Source organism: Emys orbicularis, chromosome 11 (assembly GCF_028017835.1).
Source record: "Emys orbicularis isolate rEmyOrb1 chromosome 11, rEmyOrb1.hap1, whole genome shotgun sequence".
Taxonomy (NCBI): Eukaryota; Metazoa; Chordata; order Testudines; family Emydidae; genus Emys; species Emys orbicularis.
In genome coordinates, this window is record NC_088693.1 from 30,699,387 (window position 1) to 30,725,132 (window position 25,746).

Sequence of the window (25,746 nt, forward strand, 5' to 3'; positions counted from 1 at the left end):
AAGAAAAATAGAAGAAGTGGCAATATGGTCACTCAATGAGTGCAGCGAATATTCCACATTTAAGATGTGCACAGCCATAATCTATGCACTTCTGAAATCTCTTTGAAGTCCTGATCCAAAAATAATACAAAGTAGGTATGAAAGAAACACAAAATGGAAGATGAGGACTAGTGTCACTATGAGGACTGAGTTAAGGCTGTTTGGTTGATCTTAACTGTGCATTTCCATGCAGAAAATATTTGTATATTGCTTCCTCTGTTTCTAAAGGTTGTTTTTTGCTAACTACAATGATCTTTGATGGGTTTTTTATAACTTTTTAAAAACTGATAGGTACTCTTAGCCTTGCTTCCATTTTAACTATAGGGGCCAGTCCTGAAAACTCTTAAGAATATGTATAGCTTTACTCATATGAGGTAGTCCCATTGAAATCAAGATAGGCCAGGCAGATCTGAGAAAAAGTTTTCCCTTAAAAAGGAAAGGGTTGGGAAAATATCAGAACTGCAGCATCTTGAAAGCTCATTCTAGTCTTCAAAAGGTAAACACAGACATTTGGGATTATTAACCCTCAAAAAGAGATTGATTTGATTCCATCTTGGTTTTTCTGGTTTCTGTTACTTCCCACGTGCATTTTTACTGTGTTTGGCTGCCCCCCCCCACACACCCTTTTTTTCCCCCTCGTGTGTTTCTTTTTCATTTCCTTCTTTGTTGCTACTGAATCTTGTTGGGTTTCCAGAAATGTATTGCTTTTAAATTATTTGTTAATACCAGTATTCGAAGGATCTACAAATATTGGCCAATGCAAGATTTTCACTTTTTCACTTTAATAACTGTATCCTGAATTTCCTAAATGATAAGTAGCATTTTTGTGTTGGATGGTAAATTTTCATGAGAATTTTGCAAGGCTGTATGATTAGCTTTTTACAGAGGAACTTTAGAGGGGACTAGAAAGCCATTCTGTTGCTCCATTGCTTGTTGTCAAGGGGCCACATTCTACATGCCTCCCAACACCCAAAGTCTGAGTAAGCAGGTTTTGTTCAGGATGTATAATCAAGACTGCACACAAGGATTACACCAAATCCAGAAGCCGCACCACTGCTCTGCTGCCACTAGTATAACAAGTGTACTGTAGTAGGTAGTCGCTGAAACCCCTGTATGTCCTTATTGGGAGGACAGGGTTAAGTGTGGAAAACCAAGTAGCAGTGAGTAGATCCATTGGTAGATCCATTTTAAAAAATTCAATACATCATGACCAAAGGTAGGAGCAACTTAGTCATCCACCACCTTTTAATATATGATGGCCTATAGCAACTTTTTACACAAAAATACTGGGACCAAATATTAATGATTCTACTTACTGCAACATTCACTTGCACCTTAAAGCAAATGAGAAAAAGAAAATAAGTGTATCCCTTTCTGCTAATTCCTGGCAAACCTTTCCTTGCATTTAGCTTCTGCAGATTAATGAATGTCAAAACTGTATCATTTATTCTATATTGGTGGCTAACCAAATCATATCGAGAAGGACCCTGGACTTCAGAAAATCAGACTTTGACTCCCTCAGAGAACTGATGGGCAGGATTCCCTGGGAGGATAACATGAGGGGGAAAGGAGTCCAGGAGAGCTGGCTGTATTTTAAAGAATCCTTATTGAGGTTGAAGGAACAAACCACGCAGATGTGTAGAAAGAATAGTAAATATGGCAGGCGACCAGCTTGGCTTAATGGTGAAATCCTTGCTGATCTTAAACACAAAAAAGAAGCTTACAAGAAGTGGAATATTGGACAAATGACCTGGGAGGAGTATAAAAATATTGCTCAGGCATGCCAATCAGGAAAGGCCAAATCACACTTGGAGTTGCAGCTAGCAAGAGATGTTAAGACTAACAAGAAGGGTTTCTTCAGGTATGTTAGCAACAAGAAGGTCAAGGAAAGTGTGGGCCCCTTACTGAATGGGGGAGGCAACCTAGTGACAGAGGATGTGGAAAAAGCTAATGTACTCAATGCTTTTTTTGCCTCTGTCTTCACGAACAAGGTTAGCTCCCAGACTACTGCACGGGGCAGCACAGCATGGGGAGGAGGTGACCAGCTCTCCGTAGAGAAAGAAGTGGTTCAGGACTATTTAGAAAAGCTGGACGAGCACAAGTCCATGGGGCCGGACGCACTGCATCCAAGGGTGCTAAAGGAGTTGGTGGATGTGATTGCAGAGCCATTGGCCATTATCTTTGAAAACTCCTGGAGATCGGGGGAGGTCCCAGATGACTGGAAAAGGGCTAATGTAGTGCCCATCTTTAAAAAAGGGAAGGAGGAGGATCCGGGGAACTACAGGCCAGTCAGCCTCACCTCAGTCCCTGGAAAAATCATGGAGCAGGTCCTCAAGGAATCAACTCTGAAGCACTTAGAGGAGAGGAAAGTGATCAGGAACAGTCAGCATGGATTCACCAAGGGCAAGTCATGCCTGACTAACCTAATTGCCTTCTATGACTAGATAACTGGCTCTGTGAATGAGGGGAAAGCAGAGGACGTCTTATTCCTTGACTTTAGCAAAGCTTTTGATACGGTCTCCCACAGTATTCTTGCCAGCAAGTTAAAGAAGTATGGGCTGAATGAATGGACTATAAGGTGGATAGAAAACTGGCTAGATCGTCGGGCTCAACGGGTAGTGATCAATGGCTCCATATCTAGTTGGCAGCCGGTATCAAGCGGAGTGCCCCAAGGGTCGGTCCTGGGGCTGGTTTTGTTCAATATCTTCATTAATGATCTGGAGGATGGCATGGATTGCACCCTCAGCAAGTTTGCAGATGACACTAAACTGGGAGGAGTGGTAGATACGCTGGAGGGTAGGGATAGGATACAGAGGGACCTAGACAAATTAGAGGATTGGGCCAAAAGAAATCAACAAGGACAAATGCAGAGTCCTGCACTTAGAATGGAAGAATCCCATGCACTGATACAGACTAGGGACCGAATGGCTAGGCAGCAGTTCTGCAGAAAAGGACCTACAGTGTGGATAAGAAGTTACAGTGGACGAAAAGCTGGATAGGAGTCAACAGTGTGCCCTTGTTGCCAAGAAGACTAACAGCATTTTGGGCTGTATAAGTAGGGGCATTGCCAGAAGATCAAGGGACGTGATCATTCCCCTCTATTTGACATTGGTGAGGCCTCATCTGGAGTACCGTGTTCAGTTTTGGGCCCCACGCTACAAGAAGGATGTGAAAAAATTGGAAAGAGTCCAGCGGAGGGCAACAAAAATGATTAGGAGGCTGGAGCACATGACTTATGAGGAGAGGCTGAGGGAACTGAGATTGTTTAGTCTGCAGAAGAGAAGAATGAGGGGGGATTTGATAGCTGCTTTCAACTACCTGAAAGGGGGTTCCAAAGAGGATGGATCTAGACTGTTCTCAGTGGTACCAGATGACAGAAGAAGGAGTAATGATCTCAAGTTGCAGTGGGGGAGGTTTAGCTTGGATATTAGGAAAAACTTTTTCACTAGGGGGGTGGTGAAGCACTGGAATGGGTTACCTAGGGAGGTGGTGGAATCTCCTTCCTTAGAGGTTTTTAAGGTCAGGCTTGACAAAGCCCTAGCTGGGATGATTTAGTTGGGGATTGGTCCTGCTTTGAGCAGGGGGTTGGACTAGATGACCACCTGAGGTCCCTTCCAATCCTGATATTTTATGATTCTATGAAATCTGAGATGACTCCTTCAATCAATGGTTGGGCTAATAAGATTTCCAGATTGTTATTAGTTCTGTTAGTGCCAATCTGAAAATAGAAACAAGTGCAAGGAATACAGTGGAACATGGTCACCACACAGTAACACCATAAATACAGGATTTCCCTCTCCCTCCTGTCAGATTGTTGGTATATCTGCCTGCACTTGGAAGAAGTCAGTTTGCAGAGTTTTCTTAGAGTCGGGCCTCCTGTTAAGAGTTTTTAGCTTGACTGGTTAGAGTCATGAGTAGGGTTACCATGATTGAAATCATAGGTGCCGACTCCTTGGGTGCTCCGGGGCTGGAGCACCCACAGGGGAAAAATGGTGGGTGCTGATCACCCACCAGCAGCCTCCCTATGAGCTCCCCCCAGCCCACACCCAGAGCCTCCTGCCCACCGGCAGGCCCCGTGGATCAGTGCCTCCCCCTCCCTACTCGTGCCTGCCACCCGCCACAATCAACTGTTTCGCGGCATGCAGGAGGCTGGAAGGGAGGGGGGAGGAGCAAGGATGCAGCGTGCTTGGGGGAGGGGTGGAACTGGGTGGGAAGAGATGGAACGGGGTGGGGATGCGGTCTTGGGGGAAGGGGGGTTGTGGGGGCGGGGCCTGGGACAGAGCCAGAGGTCAAGCACCTCCCCAAGCCTGTAATTGAAATGCAAAAAAAAAAAAGGCACCCCTCTGCAAGCAAGCCTGCCATAACCCCAACCACAAGGCAACTCTTTAACCCTCCCACAAAAGCCACTTATAGTATCTAGAGAGATAACAACAGATAGATAAGATTGATAACATCGCACATCTCCTCACTTTCGCATTACTCAAAACCTCTCACACAGACACATACACGGTGTGCTTGTGTGTCAGTGGGCAGACAGCTGCTGTATTTTCCACAGTTTTGATCTGTTATCGCTTAAACTGCAGAAGTGGGAACACTTCAGCGTCTTTAGCTGCACACAGAAAGTTTTAACAGTAGATATCCCAGTGTGTTGTGATAATAACGCAAATCTTTAGATGCACGTAAAAAAGATTAAATTATTTTCCTGGCAACTGGTAAATACATAAAAAAAACCTGCCCAGGCCAGTCAAATACCAGGCAGGTAGTAACCCTGGTCACTAGTGAATGTGTATTATAAGTGCCAACACCTCAGAGGCCAAAGGGGACATTTCCCTCTCTCCCCAAGTTTGCCCCAAGTTTGAACCATTGCTGGCTGGGAGACATTGTCATTCCGGCCCCAAAAGCAAGCTCCCTCTCTTCCTCCCCGGGCCCCCTAACAGATGATGAACAGAGATTAGAGCTCCTCCTACTACCTGAAAGGTAATGTAGTGCCACATCCAGCCAGGAGAGGGAACCGGAGGTACAAGACCAGCATCCTTGTTTCTTGCAGCACTAGCAGGAACGTGGGAGCAGGCGCATCCTCTCCTCACAGGCCTGGAGCACATGGAAGGAGGCGGAGGGCAAATATTAGCCCTTCCTCCCTCCATGGTATGGCGGGGTAGGGAAAAAGTTACTAGTGGGAGAGAGTCAAACATATCCTACTGGAGGGACTGGATGCGAAGTGGAGTGGGGAAGACATAGCATGGTAGTGACACAGATAGAGGATACAGAATGCTGTGGAGGAGACCAGGGGTTCCAGACCATGTGAATGAGGGGTGACACAGCACTGGGGGAACAGGACAGAGCACTAGGGGGACACAGCACAGTTGCACCAATGGGATCTGCGTTCTAGTATGTGGATATGTTTGTGTTCAGGTGCTTTTGCTCATCTTTTTTCTTCTCTTGCTGTGTTATTTATAGTGCCCTACCAAATTCACGGCCATGAAAAACATGTCACGGACCGTGAAATCTAGTCTTTTGTGTGTTTTTATCCCATACACCTCTATCCCAATATAACGCTGTCCTCAGGAGCCAAAAAATCTTACCGCGTTATAGGTGAAACCGTGTTATATCGAACTTGCTTTGATCCGCCGGAGTGCGCAGCCTCGCCCTCCCGGAGCACTGCTTTACCGCGTTATATCTGAATTCGTGTTATATTGGGTCACGTTATATCAGGGTAGAGGTGTACAATACAGATTTCTCCAGGGAAACCAGTGTTTCTCAAACTGGGGTCCTGACCCAAAAGGGAATTGCAGGGCGGTCACAAGGTTATTTTGGGTGGGGGGTTCACAGTATTGCAACCCTTACTTCTGCGCTGCCTTCAGAGCTGGGCAGCCAGAGAGCGGCAGCTGTTGCCCAGGCACCCAGCTCTGAAGGCAGCGCCCGCCAGCAGCAGTGCAGAAGTAAGGGTGGCAATACCATAGCATGCCACACTTACTTCTGCACTGATACCTTCAGAGCTGGGCAGCCGGAGAGTGGCAGCTGCTGACTGAGGGCCCAGCTCTGCAGGCAGCAGCGCACAAGGAAGGGTGGCAACACCATGCCCTGCCATCCTTCCCTCTGCGGTGCTGCTGGTAGCGGCTCTGCATTCAGAGCTGGGCTCCCAGCCAGCAGCCGCCACTCTCCAGCTGCCCAACTCTGAAGGCAGCACCACCTCTAGCAGCAGGTCAGAAGTAAGGGTAGGAGTAGTGCAACATCCCCTCCCCCCGCCCAATAACCTTGTGACCCACCCACCCCCACAGCTCCTTTTTGGGTCAGGATCCCTACAATTACAACATGGTGAAATTTCAGATTTAAATAACTGAAATCATGAAATTTACAATTTTTTAAATCCTATGACTGTGAAATAGACCAAAATGGACCGTGAATTTGGTAGGGCCCTAGTTATTTAGGATTCCTTGTTTATGCAAAAGTAAAAAAAAAAAAAAGCCATTTTTAAACCACATGTTCCCATGTCTACAGTTAGAGAACTTTAAATGCTCCTCCGCTCCCTTCGGCTTTTCCTTATAGAACTATACCATACCAAATCAAGACCCTGTATGCTGTCATGGCACAGAACTCCAAGGGACAAATTCTGCTCTCAGTCCACCTCATTAAGCCCTATTGATTACAGTGAGGTTGCCTCCCTGTAACTGATGTTGGTATTGTAAAATTGGAACAAACAGCCAAATGCGCTCCTCTAATATGTACTGCAAAGAAGAGCAAATGTGTGCTAAATATGTGAAATCTAGCCAAATATAGTAACAAAAGATGAACAGTTGCCCCTCCCGGTGTTGTCATCTCCTCCTTTGTTCTCTTTTAAATTTAGATCCTGATTCAGCATGTGCAGTAGTGTTCTTCCTCATCTACAGGGATGCTTTCCTGAATTGAGCCTTTGATCATAGGCTTTTTGGGGCAGTGAATCCAACTTCTGCACCGTAAAGTGTAATGTACATTTATGGTGCTCTATAGGTATTAATGGATAGCGCTGTGGGGTGGGGAGTTCCTGGGGTATTATGGGATAGTCTCCAGGGTGAGCAGACCTACAGAGCAGCTTCTTTGCATGACTTGGTTCCTTGGGAACCTGGCAGTGAATTCACCAATATTTATGCTGTTCAGAACAAGAAGTTTATGCTGGTGTAAACCACAGCACTGCACCTCCTACTTCACCCTCAACCCTAGTCTGGCTAAAGGGTCTGGGAGAGTACAGTCCTAGGGTGGAAGCTAGTGGCAGCCTGGCTGTGGTGTGAGCTATGCTGCTGTACAGTGACAGCATTGGGCGCAGCATGGAGTGGAAAGCACAATGCATGGATGTCCTGAGATCTATGGATCCTTGACCAGTCTGAAGTTAGTGGGACACACGCCCAGTCCCCCCAAACGACCACTAGCTTTTCCCCCACACTGACCCCCAAGAAAAGAATGTGATGGGTTTTCAGTGGTATGAAAGCTGTGGAGCTTTTGTCTTTGTTTTCCCCTGGATGCATCTTTGTGCAGGGACAAGGAAAATTTGGCTCATTCTGCTTAAAGTGCATGTCCATTTTTTCCCCTTCACTTCCTTGGACCCTATATAGAACAGCTCTGTTCACTCTGCAGCTAGCTACACCCCACAATTCAAGTATATGAACAAGAAGTTTCCAAGTTTTAAGCTAATCCATTTACTTTAAGTATATCTGCCATCTGCAGTGTAGCAGGAGAAATACAAATACTCACCAAAACACTTCAGTTATACTTCTAATTATTATCCTTTTGTTATCTATTCCTAATTAAGATAGACTGTGGTCAGATGCTGAATTTTTCCTACATTATCTAAACGAGACACTGAGCTATATTTATCCATTGATTTAGAGTTACACTGGAGATAAATTTTGTCCTTTTATTATTTACTTAAGGTGAGCCAGTGCAGTATTAACAGTACCTTAGACAAGAAGAGTTAATGAAGGGTTAACTTTCAATACTCTAAGAAAGTGTTACGAAACAGGAACTAAAGTATTGCCTCTGGACAGGTTGCTGTATAAATGGTTAATAAACAGAAGAACTCGGAAGGTAAGAGCTGCACAAAAAGTTTTCTGGGTAATGGACTGAAGTAGTTTCCTTATGTGAGGAGGTGTTGAGTTACAGCAGGACGAATGAGAGCTGGGTGGAGAGAAAAAAACATCTGATCTGCAACCTTTCCCTTCTCGTAGGGCAACGTGTATAATAGTTAAACAAGAAAAGCAATGGGAATATAACGTGGAACTTGTACTTGTTGTTTCTTCAGTGACCTAACGCCTGTGTTTACCGTCGATGAAATTAAATGCTGCTGGATTAATCATGAAAAGCTGAGGAGACGCAGATGCCCCGCTGTAAAATGCCACGCAGGCAACGACTGACAGGCAGCAGGATCTGAGGTTTCCCCTGGATCACTAGTCAGACGTGTTCCAGGGAGCGGGGACTGCTGGCTCACTAAGGTAAGAGGCCCAGGGGGGGCAAGCACAATAAAGAAGACAAACAAACTTTTAAAGATGAACAAGATCCGGAAGCTTTTCCGAGGTAGTGGGAGAGCTCTCGCGTTTATATTTGTTGCCTCTGTCATTTGGTTGATCTTTGACATGGCAGCTCTCAAGCTTTCATTCAGTGAGATCAACACCAAGGTTCTGAAAGATGAGATGATCAGGAGGGAAAGGGAAAGATTCAAAGTTTGGCGAAACCTAGAAAAGACCCCTGAAAGCTCCAGAAGGGAACCAAAACCTCCCCCGAAAGGCTTTGAAAGGGGGAGATTTAGTAAAGAGAAATATAGAAATATAGAAGAGAAAGTGGTAGAGGCTGAAAATGAAATTGACAAACAGAATGAAAAGAGAACAGCAAAACCAACAGAAAAGAGAAGCATGGCCTATAAGAAAATGATTGTGCCACTTGGGACATTCTCAGTGAAACTGCTGAGCCCCTATCCCTCTGTTCCCATGGAAAAGAGAGAGAGAAAAAAGCATGTAAAGACTGTAAACTCCACTGACCTGCTGAGAACAAAGCAAACTGTTCCCAAAAGGCTTCAGCAGACCCCATTAGCTGCAGCAACAGGGAGATCAGTTGTCAAATTAACACACAGCACAGCTACTGTAAGAAACAAAGTTGAACAGAAAGAGAACCAACCTGTAACTAAGGCATCAAAGGGCATTGAGGGAAATTTAAAAATTGGGATTACAGAGAAAATCCCTTTGGCTGGATTAAAACAGGAATTGCAAACGGAGGCAAACCCCAAGGAACCTCAGAACAAACCCCCAGTACCAGATTTGCCAATTCCTAGGCAAATCATCTCTGTAAAGCAAAACAGGATTGGGGTGAAAGCAATAGATGGCACCGAACACAAAACAAACAGGAGTTTGGATGTACCTGTCAGCAAGCTGGCTGCTGCAAACAGTGCCGAGAAAAAGGGATTGTCCACAAAGCCAACAGGACTGGGAAAGCTGCCAAAGGAAGACGAAACAACAGCTGCTCATGAAAAGAAACTAACTTTCTCTGAAAATCAGTTTGTCATTATTAGTAAAGAAGGGATAAAAATCAACATCCCAGCAACCCAGAATCTGGTAGCTGATTCTAATGGAAATTTTACAATGAGATTGAACATGAGAAAAGAACAGCAATTTATTAGCAGCAAAAGTGAGGATGCCCCTAACATGAACTCTGTAACCAAGACTGCTGAGCTTAATGGTCTAACTAAGAAAGCAATTTTGACGGAAGGTCCAGAGCTAACAAAAGTTCACGTCAGGTTAGATGATAAGGAGCAATTAAGGAAAAGAAATCGAAGCAGCTATACGGTCCACTTTACAAGGGACACTGGAATGCACAAAGTCTTAACAATTGATGTAACACTTTCCCCAAGAGATCCCAAAGCTCCCGGTCAGTTTGGGCATCCTGCTGCAGTCCCTGATGATAAGCAAGAAGAGGCAAAAAGTAGATGGAAGGAAGGAAACTTCAATGTCTATCTGAGTGATTTGATCCCTGTAGACCGAGCCATTGATGACACAAGGCCTGCCGGGTAAGATCTGTTTCCCCCTGCATAAATTATCTCAGAAAAGTTTGAATTATATATTGATCAAAAGGATTTGATCATGATATGCGTTCTGGAATGCTTTTAACCTGTACATAAATGGCCCATAACTTCAAATAGTCAAGTGCTCTTTCAAAACTGCATTGCACTGTCATTAGCCCCATGAAAAGTATCAATGAAATATCTCTATATTTTCAGCTAATGGACTAATCACAGAGTAGATAAAATTTTCAGAGGCACCTAAGGGAGTTAGGAGACTCTATCCTATTTTAAAAAGAGACTTAGGCACAAAGAAACATGCATCCTATTGACTTTCAGTATGTTTAAGTCACTTTTAAAAATAGGACTTAAGCTCCTAAGTCACTTGAGCACATTGGAAAATTTTACCCAGTTTATCTGGTGTAATATCCAACATTTAAAGGCATCATAAGCAAAATGAAATACTTTTGGCATATGGATGTTTGGTTCCCAAGTGAATTCTGTCACATAATTGGTCTAAGCATAGGCTGGTAACTGGTCGCTCATGAGGGCTCATCCTTGCTCTGATATTGCCTCCTGTCTGATTTTTTTTATTTTCCTCAGTTCTCCAACATATATGATGGAGGTAATATTTTATGCTCAGCTATTACAAGCGCCTTGTAAGGATTAGTTAGCTGATATTTCTACCATGCTTTGAAGATGAAAACTAATATGTAAGTGCTAACTAGTATGATTATTAAATAGCATTGTGCATACTGTACTTGACATATTGTTTGAGATATCCACTAGGTAATGCACCCTTGCCTAGGATTAATCTAAACGACCACTGAGTGGCACTCTTAGTTTCGTGAAGGACCCCTTGGAGCTCACTTTCTTGGTTATAGCCCGGGGCAGTTCTGAAAGACAGAAGTTTGTGCATTTCAGGTTTAAATGCCTGCACAGTGTGAAAATATAGATTTTTGTTTTTAAAATTGTTGGCGGTGAAACCAAACACTTCCTTGAAATTTGCAGATGCTCCTGTAAATTTAATTTTTGTGCTCCAGATGCAAAAGTCCATGGTCCAAATACAGATGTGGTGTGTAAGATATTCATATGCTGGTCAGTAGGTGTGACAGAGTCTAACTCAGTATAAGGGAGCCTGACTTAGTGAATTGTAATATACACATAGAGGACCTGGAAGAAGGTGCAAATTAAAGTTGGGGACTTAATTTAATCTGCTGTATACTTTTTTACATCTCCCTATTAGCTGCTTTTCTCACTGCAACCTTCTCGCCTAGTCTCTTGGTTATTGTACGTTACATTTCATACTCCTGGGGGAATTCTGTGCCACTGCGCAAGTGGAGAATTACATAATGTCCTTTGCAGCTTTTCCCCCCTGCGGAATAATTGATTCTGAGGGTGAGGTGAAGGGAAGGTGCAATTATACCTTTTGCCCACCAGGGGCTGATGTGGCACCAGAAGAGAGGGCTGTTGGCTCAGGCTGGAGCAGCCAGCTGTGGAGAGGGAGGGGGCAAAGGCTGCTTTCATCACAATTCCCTGCCCACAGGGCTGCTGGAGGGGTCACACATACTGGGGTTCAGAAGGGCTAGCAGGGGGACAGACTGGGGCAGGGGCACAGGAGCTAGTGGGGTAGCAACATTGAGCCTGGGGATGAATGGGTGTGGGGATACAGGGCCACATGGGGACAGGGGCAGCTATGCTTGGCTGAGTGAGGGTGCAGGGACACAAAGACAGAGGGAAGTTGGGTACAGGGCCACATGGGGACATGTGCTTATATGCATGGCTGAATGGGGGTGCAGGGATACACGGGGACTGGGCAGATGTGCCTGACTAGGAGAGGCTAGTGGTCAGCCAGGGTCTACATAGGGGAGGCTCCCCAACTCCCTAACAATCCCTCCCCCCCCCAAAAAAAACTGTTCTATACTTCTCTGTCCCCCTTCCAAGAACCCTCCAGGTTCACTCCCAGGTTCCTTCCCTCTCCCTCAGCTTCTCCATTACCCCTGACTCCCCCAAGCCTTTGAACTGCTTCTGAGGGGTGCAGGAAACACATTTCTGTATTGTAGTTTTAAATGAATTATTACTCAAAATCCTGTATTAATATGCCTAGTAAGGAATCTATTTGTCAAAAAACATTTCCTGAATCTTTTTTGTTGTCTGTATTGTTACAGACATACTTGCTGAAAGGTATTCTGAAATAAATTACCAAAATAATTGAAACTGGCATGATTATATTGTGTTATTTTGACAAATAAAATATGCAGAATTTTAAAATATTGTGCACAGGATTTTTAACTTTTTGGTGTAAAATTTTAGGCGCAGAATTCCCCCAGAAGTAAAACTGCATTACATTTAGACTCCCTGAGCTCTAGCCTGCTGCAACTTCATGTGCTCACTGATTTCAGTGGCAGTTGCATGCATTTATAGCAGGATTCACTACCCCTCCCAAGTGTTACTTACAGCACTTTACACATCAGTTCTGAAGTTGGCTCCATGATCAAAGGTGAATTACTACAATGTGTAACGTACCTTTGAAGTGATGAGACATTGGGAAAAACTATGATTGTTCTCCACTATGTATTCCACAGCAAGGCAGAGAAACTAAGTGATATGAGGCAAACAAAGAGCAAAGAGGCAACACTCATGTTTCATAGAACAAAGTTTTGTCTTGAAATAGTAGAGTGTCACCTGAAGGAAACAAAAGACCCACAGAGACCAAAGGATATTCTCCTTCCAGTATTATCAGTGCATGTAACCGGTATACTATAGAACTGTAAGATACTTAGGTGACGTGTCAGAGCTCCCGGTAAGGCTAGAAAATGGGCATCTACCTTGTTATCACAGAAAACACCATAGCTAAACATGGGAGTGTTGTAGGCAACATAGCACCTAGGCAAACTGCCCATCTGATATTACAGCGTAGTACGCTATCTGAAAAGATAAAAAAAAAACCATACTTGGCTACATAGAAAGTTGGCTGGAATATTTTCACTGTGCTGGTAGCTTTTTCATTGGGCAAAGATTTCTTCTTTGTTTAACTCATGGAGTATGCAGTTCCCAAGTTAAAATTTCCCATCAACAGACCCTGTATTCTGCAAAGCTTTCTAACTAGTGGTGTCTGATGTTGGGATAATAATTTGTGTGGAAAAAGAAGATGCAACCAAGCGCAAAAGTGTGTACCAACTGGGATAGGCCAGTTGCTAATTAAAAATCCATAACCACTTAAGTGGATGCCTTTTTTCGATCCACATCAGCCAGAGCCAATCCAAATTCTTTGCTCACTGTCCATTGGCAAGGAAGCAATACTGCATATCCAGTTTTCAAACAGCTCGCAGTGCAATTAATGTATTAGAGAATCTGTTTGATAAAATTGCCATTTTTTCTCTCACATCTCCTAATCTTTCCCATGTACACCTCAGCTCCCCTTTTAAGCCGTGCCTCAGTACTAAGCTAGTGAACTGAACCCCAGTAACCAGGCAGGCTTTAGGAACTTGTTCCATCAGTATCTTATGCCTTTCTAGCCCTTAACACAAAAATAAAAACTCACTGAGGACCAAATTCACCCAGGTGCAGAAGTACAGGACCAGCACAGGAATGGGAAAGATCCCAAGAATCTATGCAAAGAGATCTGGAATACACACAGTGGGATGGCCAGTGGATTTGCAAATGAAGTCCTGGACAAAACCCATTTGTGGGATTTGGCTAGCAGACAATGGATGCTACTGCACACAGGGGTCATGGAAGGACTGCAAAACGGGTCTCCATCTTCTCTGAACCTGGTGGGCATGATTCCAATCCCCTTCCCCTAACTACCATTGTAGTTCCTCTGTGCACAGCTATTTACCTGGGCTTTGCTCATTAACCTGGATTTGATCCTGAGCATGCCCGACCCATAACAACCTCGCTTGGTAGAAGAGCATTATTTCCTACATGCCACTCTGCATCTTGGCAACCAGGTATCCGTGCTAGCAAAGTCATGCATCTCAGCCACCATTCTAGCAGCAAAAGAAGATATTTTAGGGCACCAACAGCCTTTAATCATCTGGAGGTGTCACTAGACACTCTTTTGTCAATGCAGATTGCGTGCTCTGACTCCATTGTACTCTCAAACTCATGAATCAAGAGAACTGAGGTAACATTTTCAGAAGTGCCCAAGTGACTTAGGCTGCTAAAGCCTACTGACTTTGAATGTGTCTTAGGCTTCTAACTCACTTAGACACTTTAGAAAATTTTACCCCAAGCTAGGAAGCAGACGCAGGTCACCCTCATGGAAATGCAGAGACTTATCACTAGGGTGTCAGACCTTGGAGCCATGTTGATTAAAACTGTCGTTTAAGGTGGGTTGTTCAGAAGTGTTCACAGTTGGCTTCTCTCTGTTGCTATCTAAGTCAATGGTGAGCTGACTTCAAGGAAAGCAGAGTCAGTTCAACGCTGAGCACTTTTGAAAGTCCCACCTTTAAGCAACATCGTTTGGCTCCTTTCATTTAGTTGTCATGTTACATACACATTAATTTCAAAATTTCCCTCAGCTAGTGTATCAATAGAAGGAAGAATGGACCCACCGGTCCCTGTGCAGGGAACGTATCCCTTTTCCTTCAGGCAAGGAAAGAGACACTGATGCCATTCCTTAATTTAAGGTTGCTTCTAAGGGTTGCTTTAAGTCCTTAGGGGCTGTTGCATCATCTATGGATTCATCTTTGCTAGAGGAATCCCCCACTACTTTCAAGATGCTTTGTGCTCCCTAAGAGGCTAGAAGAAGGCCCAGAGATCTGGACTAGTGATCATAAAATTAAGTAGTTAAATATGGATTTAATATGCTTTTTTATATGTTACTCTCCTATTACCACGACTTGCAGTCCATTGAGTCTTGCTTGTGTCTTCATTGTAGGGCTACTTTTTCACCCCTTAAATCCCTCTTTATAGTGAAAGCTGTCACTCTCAGCATCTACCTTCTGCCTCTGCTGAGGTCACCAACAAAATCATCCATGTCAAAGTTTTTTAAGAGCAGGGAAGGATTGCAAATTCTCTCCTCTCTGCCTGTGATAAATGCCTCTCCTGTGGTACATTCAGTAAGTGTTTTCCAGTGACTTTGAGAGTCCTGAACTCACTTCCAATCCAAAATCTCCTGCACTGCAGCAAGCTGTGTCATTGCTATGGGCCAATGTGTTGATGGTTTCCAACTAAAACATATCAAATATCAATATTCCCTTCTGGCTGATCCAGTGATGATTGGTGTCCTAAGATGAACCCCCTGTAAGTCGATTACAAAATCATTCTCATGCTATAAAAGGGGGAGGGAAGATATACTTAAAGGAATGCTAGAGAGGCTGATCTGGATTTTTCAAATAGCCAGTGCTAGAAAAGAAATCAAAACTGCACTTGCAATTAGCGAGATACTTCTTTTTTATGGTCCACACTTCACTTTCTTTCTGAGATATGCAGATATGAGAGCTGTATCTGAGCCAATACAAGTATAATCTGATGGCTTATATTTCCAAATAAAAGAAAAAATATGACTTTTCAAAATTATTCTGGCATGTAGTGCTCTGGTGCCTGCTTGTTTTTAAAGGGAAAGTATAAAAACAAATGGTGCTCTCTGCTTTATGTTCACCAAGAAGAGCATTATTCCTGTAGGATTCTCAATTAGCAGGTGGGTTGGTTGCTCTTCCTACATGTAAGAGGCCTATCCTGGAAGAAAAGAGATCAAACCTTTGTCAGGCTACATTTTATCAATAATAGAGAGCAAGCAAGCCCCAATAATGCTAAGGTATTCTAGGTGAAAAATAATATAATTCTGGGAAGAAGAGTTTGTCAGTAAGATGCTCTGTACTCCTCAAGATCCACTTGAAGATACCAGCGCTTAGGGAGTGAATGTCCCCTTAAGGCACATATCAAAGCAGTAGTTGAATTGCAAATAGAAGATGAGAAAAGCTGCTCATCGACCTTTTGTTCAAGCACTGAAGACCCAGACTTGACCCAGCCATCACATTTTGACTGTCATGGAATAAGATGACAAATTCATAGAAATTGGAGAAATTTTATCACTCCCTCAAATCTGCTGATTTTCATCTTTCCCTGTTTGCTAGGCGAGTAGGCTACATTCAGACCCTCTGGATGGAGTCTGTTGATGAGCATTCAGCATTCACAGGCTGAGCCGGCCGGGGGGGGGGGGGGCGGGGGGAGGGGGAATGAAGTTCATGTGAAAAGGAAAGGCCTACATATTTTGACAAAAGACAGCAAATGCTTGATGGTTTTAGATTCTGAGATTGTTTGAGAAATGGAACCTCAAAGATAGTTTTGTGTGTGTTGTGTGTGTACAGATTTAATTACAATATACCTCACGTCAATGCAATGTCATCCCACCCCCTTTGCACCCTCAAGATTAATCCATTTTGGTCCCCTTAATACAGTTACATTGGGTAAGTTTTCTTCTGCAGTTTTGTGTATTGTTACTGTACTATGAATAGTCCTTTTTGGAAGTGATTATTTCCCTGTACCATTACATGTACCGTTGGACTTTTTTTTCTATACAGCTGATTTACATGCCATTTGGAATGTCAAGTAATTCAGACGCTCTGTGAATCCTCAGCATTTCTCTCAGTCTCTCTCTTCCAGTTCAGTACAGCATTGTGCAAGTGCCAAGAAACTGATGCGCTGGAGAAATAGCAAGGCCACTGTGCCCACCCTGCTTGTTCTGACCAGGCAGCACTTTCTTAAACAGAAAAGTGGTGATACCAGTTCAGGCTGTAGACTGCATTTCTTTATGAGCAACTGGGGACTGTGCTCAGGGGAGAGACACAGCAAGAGAGAAATGAAGGCATGCCAGCAATAAGGCAGCTTGAGCTATAAGACAAGACATGCCAGAAACAGGGCAGCATAAGCTATACAATACCATGAGCAATAGAGGAAACATTAGGAACAAACACTGTAATACTGAGTACATTATTCTTGTTCTTAGGCCCTGATCCTGCAAAACCTGTAAGCACATATGAAACTTTGCTCACACGAGAAGTCAATTGCAATCAATAGGAACACTCCCATGAATAAAACTATGTATCTGCTTATTTGGGGGATCAGGGCCTTAGAGGATGTTTGTTCGTGAAAATGAGATAATGGAACAGTGGCTACTTTGCAGTAGATGCAGCAGTAGATGTGAGGTGTTAAAACAGGCGTGGCACTCTGTAGGTGGGTAAGAAGTAGGGCTGTATGTGTGTGTGCACGCATGTGAGTGAGAGAGAGGATATCCTTGGCCTCTCTGCTGAGACTGCCCCCACTACAAGTAGTGATATATACATTATAAAAATCATCTAATGCACCTGAACGCTCATCTTTGTATCACTGGAATTTCCTTATTGGTGTTGTATCTTTATTATTCAGAATACTTCTACCCTCCCCCCCCCCTTATAAATCTCCAAGCTAAACACAAAACAAGCAGCCTTTCAAAGTTTTACAGAAACTTACAGAAAATTAAATCCTCTGGCCTCGTGTACATTGAAAACATCACCTGCTGGATGCTGTTCATTTGTATTGTTGACATTTTAGGTGTTCAGAACAACTGGTTCACAATGACCTTCCAACTACCACGATTATCATATGTTTTGTGGATGAAGTGTGGTCCACTCTTCTACGCTCCGTTCACAGTGTCCTCAATCGATCTCCTCCTCACCTGATTAAAGAGATTATTCTGGTGGATGACTTCAGCACAAAAGGTAGGTGAAGCTTCCTTTAAATTCAGGAAATGAATGTGTCCCAAGGCTAAACAGCAATTTGCTTCTCTGTACTTAAATTCGGTATAGGAGAAGAAATAATTTTCTTCATTAATTTCAATTTGACCCCATGTTTTAATCATGAAGTTATGCCACCTTATGCTGTAATCACAGTTTGAATCGATTCCCCCAGCCAGGATGAGGCCAATGTAGTGTTTGGATAGGAGACTTCCAAAAACACTTCCAAAGGAAGTAGCGTGGTTTATGACGAATCAGGAGATGGCATGCTTCCTTCTGAATCAATATGAAGCCAATGCCCCATTGTGTTGTGAATACTCTGATGCTTGAGGCTCCAGCTTTCATATGAGATGTAAAATAGGTGCCCCAACCCAAGGTACTAAAACACTTTCATGACAGTTGGAGTGATAATCACAGAGTCCTGGCCAAATTCAATTACATTTGGCCTACTTCAGTGGCTGTGGAATCTCAGCTAGATAAACGAACTGTTCTTCATCTCTTAAGCGATTGTGTAGTCTGAAAGCATCTAAATGGTCACTGTTATGTACAGTCAAGTTACATTCACAGTCATAGTAACTGCAATGCCACTGAGTCTCTGCTTTTTAATTAGGGTGACCAGATGTCCCGATTTTATAGGGACAGTCCTGATTTTTGGGTCTTTTTCTTATATAGGCTCCTATTACCTCCCACCCCCGTCCTGATTTTTCACACTTGCTGTCTGGTCATCCTATTTTTAATACTTTGGTTCTCAATACTCCACAACAGAGTTCAGCCTTGAATAATTTAACAATGGGATAATTCTTAGATTTTTAGCTCCTCATGGCAAGCCCTGTACCAAATCAAGATCATGACCCAATTGTGCTAGGTGCTGTAGCACCAAGACAGGATCCCTGTCCCAAAGAGTTTACAATCTAAAAAGAGAACTGACATAAGGAGGATGAGAGGAAAACGATTTAATTCAGTATATAAATGTTAGACATTTGCATTTTTTTAGGCAAATAAATAGATGTGTACTCTATTTTCTAGCAAACTTTCCTTCACTTTTGCACTTTCCTTTGTATGGACTAACCAGCCAGTGGCATAATGAAAATACTGGGCATCTTGCAATAGAAATGTCATGGGTGGTGGTAAAGTAATGAGAGAACTGTGTTTTATGTGGTATTGTATTTCTAGGAGTGGCAGAAAAAGCAGAACTTCTAGTGTGTCCACAAAGTTTAAAAAATGCAGGCCAAGATTTTCACTTGGCTTTTGAAATGTAAACAATTGTTTCCTTTGGAAAAGCAAAAAAGGACATGTAAAATTCAGGAGCCAAATCCTAAGGCTCTTTCTCAGGCAAACTTATATAAACACGAATTGCCACAGTGAATTACTTCAGTGGTCAATTTAGTGCAATACCTATCTGTGACAGTGGCCAGCTCTAGATGCTTCAGAGGAAGGTGTCAAACTCCACTGCAGAAACTCTCACTGAAGCTCTCACTCAGATTTCACTCTGTCTTTACTGAGGCAAAGATCTGTCCCAATATATTTAACCCACATACGCTTGGGATTGCTGCTAACTCATACAGCTTTCTTTCTCACATTTTATTCTGAGAATTTTATATAATAAAACCCACTCCTACAACAAAGTCAAACAAATATAAAGTGCCACATGAGAAATAATGACCTGCAATGCTGCATTCCTCACTCAATTTAAGACCAGATAGATTGTTTAACTGTAACAGTTAATATTAGCTGTTGGAATTCAACAGAAAATTTGCAAAGCACAGCAAAACACAGTCACCCTACGAAAACCAACTTGAGAGCCAGTTTTTAATGGGAATTATGGTGTTTTAAAGGAGAAAATTCTGATTTTATAAGTTCTAAAGGAAATGTTAAGTATAAATTTCAATGGGGAATGCCAGAGGTTGGCAGGGGACCAATGTCACACAGGCTGGGATTTTCAAACTGTGCAGCAATAACCTAATTCTGCTGTCATTGACATTAATGAGAGTTTTACCATTCACCTGCATAGGAGCAGAGTTTGGCTAATGCTGAATGCTTTCGAAAATCCTATCCATAGCATACATATTTTTGCCCTGTCCCTTCTGATTGGCTGTGTTCCAAACACATGATTCATACAAAGAGGCTTCCAAATAGTTTGGGGAGGGAGGAAACAGTGCTGTTAAAGGGCCTAAGCCAATTCTTGGGAATGTCTCCAAGTGAAAAAAACTAGTGTGTTTCATAGATGGTTTAAAACTTAGTGAGAAGGAACTTTTTTCACTGCTTTGTTATGGCTTTAAAAAGACAAGCCAATCATTTGTAAGAATTTGCTAATTTCTCTCCTGTTTAGAATACCTCAAGGATAGCTTGGACAAATATATGTCACAGTTTCCAAAGGTTCGGCTCCTTCACCTCAAAGAAAGACATGGTTTAATACGAGCCAGACTAGCAGGGTCAGAGATTGCTAAAGGTAAGAGGAAAGTTATTCTTATTTGCCATTTTGGGCTTGTCTGAATAGGAGATTTATATTACAAAAATGTAACCGTTTATTACTGTGCTGTATATCATAGCATCTTGAACTAATATTAGAGAGAGCTGAATATTATTTGGCAAGTTTTGTCATTGTTTGGCAAAGAATTTAGCTAGTATTTGACCAGCTTGCTATGTTGTACTACTCAGCCCATCACATATTTGGAAAATAAAGGCAAAATTTGCAGGATACATTTATTGAACTTTTTTTCTACCAGCTCTAAGTAGCCGGGTGATTTGAAATTAGGCAGTAACAAGATAAAGGATTTGAGTAGGATTTGTGAAGTAAAACAACAATTTTACTGAGCAGCCAAAAAGCTGGCTCCTTTGAGCTATAGTGCGTTACTGTGAGGCTCTGTATTTTAGAAATGCTAACATCCTCTGTCTTTCCCTCACCTCACTTCTTGATGCTTACAGACCCATATCATTTTGTCATTAAAATGTCTGTATTGTCCTGCACCAATGATGTCATATACTGAATTTTCTACTAACAACCAGTTTTGTCTTGTATGTCTTAAGCTTGCCTTCATTGTTTTGTTGGCTGGGAACTTGTTTGGGTGGTAAGCAGAAAGAGGTGCATGTTTTTCTGAGGCTGTTTGAAGGGAACGTGTATTTGGGGTCATGGGTCCTACCTTTTCTTCCACTTTGCCCAGGAAGCATTTTCCCCCTTATATTGTGCATTGAGTTAGGGAAGAGTGCCCCTTTCCAGACTTACATTCTAGTTTTGCCTTCTCTACTAGGAGGTGCACTTTTGAGTCCAAGATTCTGTCCAAGTGCTCATACCCACTCTGGAGGAAGCATGGAGGGGACATGTTGCAGTTGGAACCCACAGGAGAGATTATACCTCACTTAGCAAGAATTCCTCCTAGAGGCTTCTGGGAAGCACTCACTAAAGCAGCAGGGGCAGTTTGCTCCATATTCTGCATCTGACCAGCTCTGTCTGCCAGTTAAGATATCGAGCATGCTCCACCCACCTCTGTCTCTTACCACTCATCTCAGATGATTAGCATCTACAAGGGTTTTAGGAGAGAGTAGGAAGAAGGGAGAGTCCTTCCCTGGGATTCTGGCTACCACCCTGGCACACATTCCCCTCCTGTCTATGCACGTGTGCAAAGGTGGCCAGAATGTGGCATTTTGTGAGCAGGCAACACTCTTTGCAAAACAGTTGTCTGGAAATCATAACTGAGATCAAAATGTGTTCAGAATGAGGGCCATACTTGGTCTCTTCCTAGGTGGGTTCATGGGAGTAGAGTATTTTTGTTAGGGGTAGTAGTTGCTGGACATGGACTTTACTGAACGTATTTCATTCTCAGAAATGAAATAATCCCCTCTTGGTTCTGCCCTCTAGGTGATGTATTGACATTCTTAGATTCTCATGTGGAATGTAATGTAGGATGGTTGGAACCACTTCTGGAAAGAGTCCGTTTAAACAGAAAGAAAGTAGCATGCCCAGTTATTGAAGTAATCAGTGACAAGGACATGAGGTAATTTCATTCTATGCCATATTGTACTTCCAGATCATAATACAAGCAACTTTCACACAAAAAAACCATTTACAAATTAAAAGTTTCAAAAATATTAATTATGGGAAGGCAAACTACTTAACCTGCTAATTATTTCACTCAAAGAAGAAAAAATTTACATGAACAAATATTAAAATACATACAACTACCTCAGTTACCACAATTTGCATTTACTGTTTGGTAGGTCATGAATGTTTAGTGCTCAAAGAAGATACATGAAGAAATCTTTGGGATTTTTGCTTTAATTATATAGACAAGTTCATTTTCACTTATTCCTTTTGATTATGAGTCTGCTTAAAAACTTGATATTATAGCTTTCTTTTTCTGTGTTTAGTTACATGACAGTGGATAACTTTCAGCGTGGGATTTTTACCTGGCCAATGAATTTTGGATGGAGGCAGATTCCTCCAGAGGTCATTGAGAAAGATAAAATCAAGGAAACAGATATAATAAGGTAAGAGTATAAAATTAAGCATTTTGTGAGCAGAAATGCTCCTTCATCAGAGCTTCAAACTAGTCTTTTTTGGGCCAAAAGTTCCCCTTTTACATAAATGGGCACAGAAAGGCCAACATCCAGAAAAATCTGTGCAATTAAGTTGTGTAGGAAGTTGCGCCACCTGATGTGTGCCAACCTGAGTCACAGAGAGCACAGCAGGCATTGCTCAAAATCCCATGAGCCGTAAATATTCTGCTGGACGCTGCATGGCCTCAAGGGCTTCAGCATAACAGGCAAGGGATTCCAGTCCTGGCATAGCCAGAGATAAAGGTCATGTACTAGAACAATCACACTGCAGCAGCAAATGGTCCCTTTATGTCAGAAGCCACACAAGCTTTTGCAATTAGGTGCACTTAAAATCAAAAGAACTGGGCTGACTTTGCACTTATCAGCCATAAATCTTGTTGGGTTTGTTGTCAGCACTTGAAGTTAGGGGGTGGGATTCCTCAGCCAGCAAAGTCCACTTTGTGCCACTCGCTTTTTCCTTTGGTGTAGGAGGAGGGAGGTGATGAATCAGGGTTGCAGCAGAGTGGGCTGAGAGGTGATTAGGGGCATGATAGAATGGACCTCCACTCTACCCAATCCCCCACTGGCGTAAGGACACAGAGGGACCTCACACCAGCAAATAGACTAGATCAGCTCCCAGCAGCTCTGACTTGTACCAGGGCTGGACAGTGCAGGATCAGAGAGCCATAACTGGTTCCTACATCTCATTCCCCTTGACTGTGTTCAAAACTAAATGGGTGATGTGGAGAATCCAGCCCAGACTGTTTTAGGAGATACCATACGGAGTAAGTGGTCTTTGTCTCTGATTCCTTCCATCTTCCTAGTGACTGTCTCTCCTATACAATGTTGTTTGCATAGGATGAGAATCATCTGTATGGTGGCCTTTCTGGTTTATATCCATTCTTTTTGTATTACCTTGCTACTTATCTCATGACTCTACTTTGCACCACTGATTAAAGCATTTGGCTTCTAGTCTCTAACAGGAAAAAAAAACCTCTAGAAATTTAATCTAAAATTTGAGCCCAAGATGATATTTCAGTTCCTCTGGCACCAACCTGGACAGACAGACAAACAGACAGACAAAACTGATATCAGAAAATTATCTTAGTGGTTCATTAAAATTTTCAGCTTCTGTTCAGCCACTTTGCCAAAGCGTACTGTACTTTCTTCTAACCAAGGCTTTGCCCCGTGTTTACTTTCCATCACATGCTTTTTTAAACATTAGTATCCATTTTGTTAGTGTGCTTGCCTGTCTACAGCGAGGTAACACATATGGTGCTCTCACTGTCACTTGGTTAACTTCAGATTTTAAACAGTGTGGTTTTGCTTATTTTCATATCCAATGGGTCTCTCCATTTCTTCAAACTGATCTGTTTGCTCTCTCTGTTCATTAACTATCTAGTGTCTGCTTAGTTTCCATTTCTATATGTGCAAATTAACATAGGGTGTTACACTTAGCACCTGTCACAGGGAGTCCAGGATTTCCAGGCTATTCCTGTGTAGGGGTGCTGTTGCAGGTGCATTTGTATTGTCCCACAGAATAACAATGTAAGGTCTGTGGTTCATTCCTAGGTGTCCCGTAATGGCAGGTGGATTATTTTCTATTGATAAGAAGTATTTTTTTGAACTTGGAACGTATGATCCTGGCCTGGATGTTTGGGGAGGTGAAAATATGGAGCTTTCATTCAAGGTATGCTGCTTTCCTAAATAGTAATAATGTTACTGAATGTTTCTTTCAGTCAATTTGAATTCTTGTAGCCTTTAAATGCTATTATCTCTGAATTTCATTGAGGCCCCAATTCATATTCTTCAGTGCTTTGCTGAATCAGGGCCTCTACTAGCAGTTAAAGATTAACTTTGAACCCTCCTGATTTAAACAGTAACTCTTGCATTCACGTATGTTGCAAAAAGGAACGGCTTTGAAACCCGAGGCTCTCCTCCCCTTTCTAAAGATCGTTGTGGAAATTACTTCCTTTTTGGCCTGGAACATGGGCCACAAGCTATGCTCATCATTTATTTATGATTTTTTGCTAATACAAGCCAGGTGTAGAATTATTGTTCAACTCAGCAATGCTCGGAGGATTGTTTATCAGTATTTTCAAGTTAGTCTGCGTGAATAACACATTTGACTTGATTTTTAACAAGATCTCTCCCTGACATCCATTTTTGTGGCTACAGTTTTTTCCCTGAAAATAATTCCATCTATAACTCATGGGTGAGTGTATTACAGATCCCCCTGTGTACTGACCTGCAAAGGAAAGGAGTTGTTAGCGCCAGTCATGATAAAGGCTTGGCTCTTCAGCTCAAGCTGTAGCAGTTCACGATTTTATCTCGGGAAGTCTCTGGTTCAATTCCTGGTCTATCAGCCCAAGAGGCATTTCTCATATACCGCCAATTAATTGCTCATGCAAACACTGTCATTAAGGCATCTAAGTATTTGAATTGCAGAGATACTCAGGTATTATACATAGACAAAGGCCCAAGAAACCTTCATTTTCATCCCAGAACAGGGACCAGATACACCAAGTACACAGTCTCTGCTAGGCAAACCTCTCTAAATGGGTCAGGAAGAAGCAGGGCTTTGGCTGTGTGCCTCCTCCACACCAGCCTAGAAGTTGGTGAGATAGGCATATGCTGCTCCTCCCTAATGGATGGAGGAGTGGGTGTGGCCTGGGGAGCTCTGAAGGGATTGTACCTGATTGAGAGGGTTCCCCCTAGGGTAATACTGCTCCACAGTGCACCCAACACAGACCATTTCCCATTGGGCTCTCTTCATTTGAGCCTACACATAAGTGCAAGTTACACCCACAAAATTGTGCCTACAAAAATTGAGGCCACTTTTCAAAATCAGATCTATTGTATACCAGAAGGTACCATTGACCAACATTTTTATCAAATCATACTCTGTTTGCCAGGTCTGGATGTGTGGAGGAGAAATTGAGATCATCCCATGCTCCAGAGTTGGACATATTTTCAGGAATGACAACCCGTACTCCTTCCCTAAAGACCGGATAAAAACAGTGGAGCGGAATTTGGCACGTGTTGCCGAGGTCTGGTTAGATGAGTACAAAGAATTGTTCTATGGACATGGTTACCACTTAATCCAGAAAAACCTGGATGTTGGAGACTTGACTCAACAAATAGAACTGCGGAAGAAGCTTAAGTGCAAAAACTTCAAGTGGTATCTGGAGAACATCTACCCAGACCTGGAAGCTCCTCTTGTTAAAGCCAGTGGGCTGGTATGTGAACTTTACAAGGGCAAATTGCACTTCAAATGCATGTTTACATTTCTGTGTTAACGAGTCACTTTTCATTTAAACTTACTTTCTATGGTTGGGCTGTGACACACAAGCTCAATGACTCCTAGAGGTGCAGAGGGCCTCATACTGTCTCCCTCAGCCATGGTGAATTTCACCTTTACTGCAGATCATGGTT

The 25,746-nt window shown here is 42.7% G+C and overlaps 1 protein-coding gene across 1 annotated transcript in view; it reads left to right on the top strand.

The window, feature by feature from the left end:
* Positions 1-8,555: 8,555 nt before the first annotated feature.
* GALNT5 (polypeptide N-acetylgalactosaminyltransferase 5) overlaps positions 8,556-25,746 on the top strand; it is a 30,135-nt gene continuing 12,944 nt past the window's right edge. Inside the window, exons 1-7 of the mRNA XM_065413724.1 lie at positions 8,556-10,066; positions 17,597-17,763; positions 20,108-20,227; positions 21,635-21,770; positions 22,144-22,263; positions 23,884-24,001; positions 25,227-25,550. Coding sequence (XP_065269796.1) covers positions 8,556-10,066; positions 17,597-17,763; positions 20,108-20,227; positions 21,635-21,770; positions 22,144-22,263; positions 23,884-24,001; positions 25,227-25,550 — 2,496 coding nt within the window. The remainder of the gene's footprint in view (positions 10,067-17,596; positions 17,764-20,107; positions 20,228-21,634; positions 21,771-22,143; positions 22,264-23,883; positions 24,002-25,226; positions 25,551-25,746) is intronic.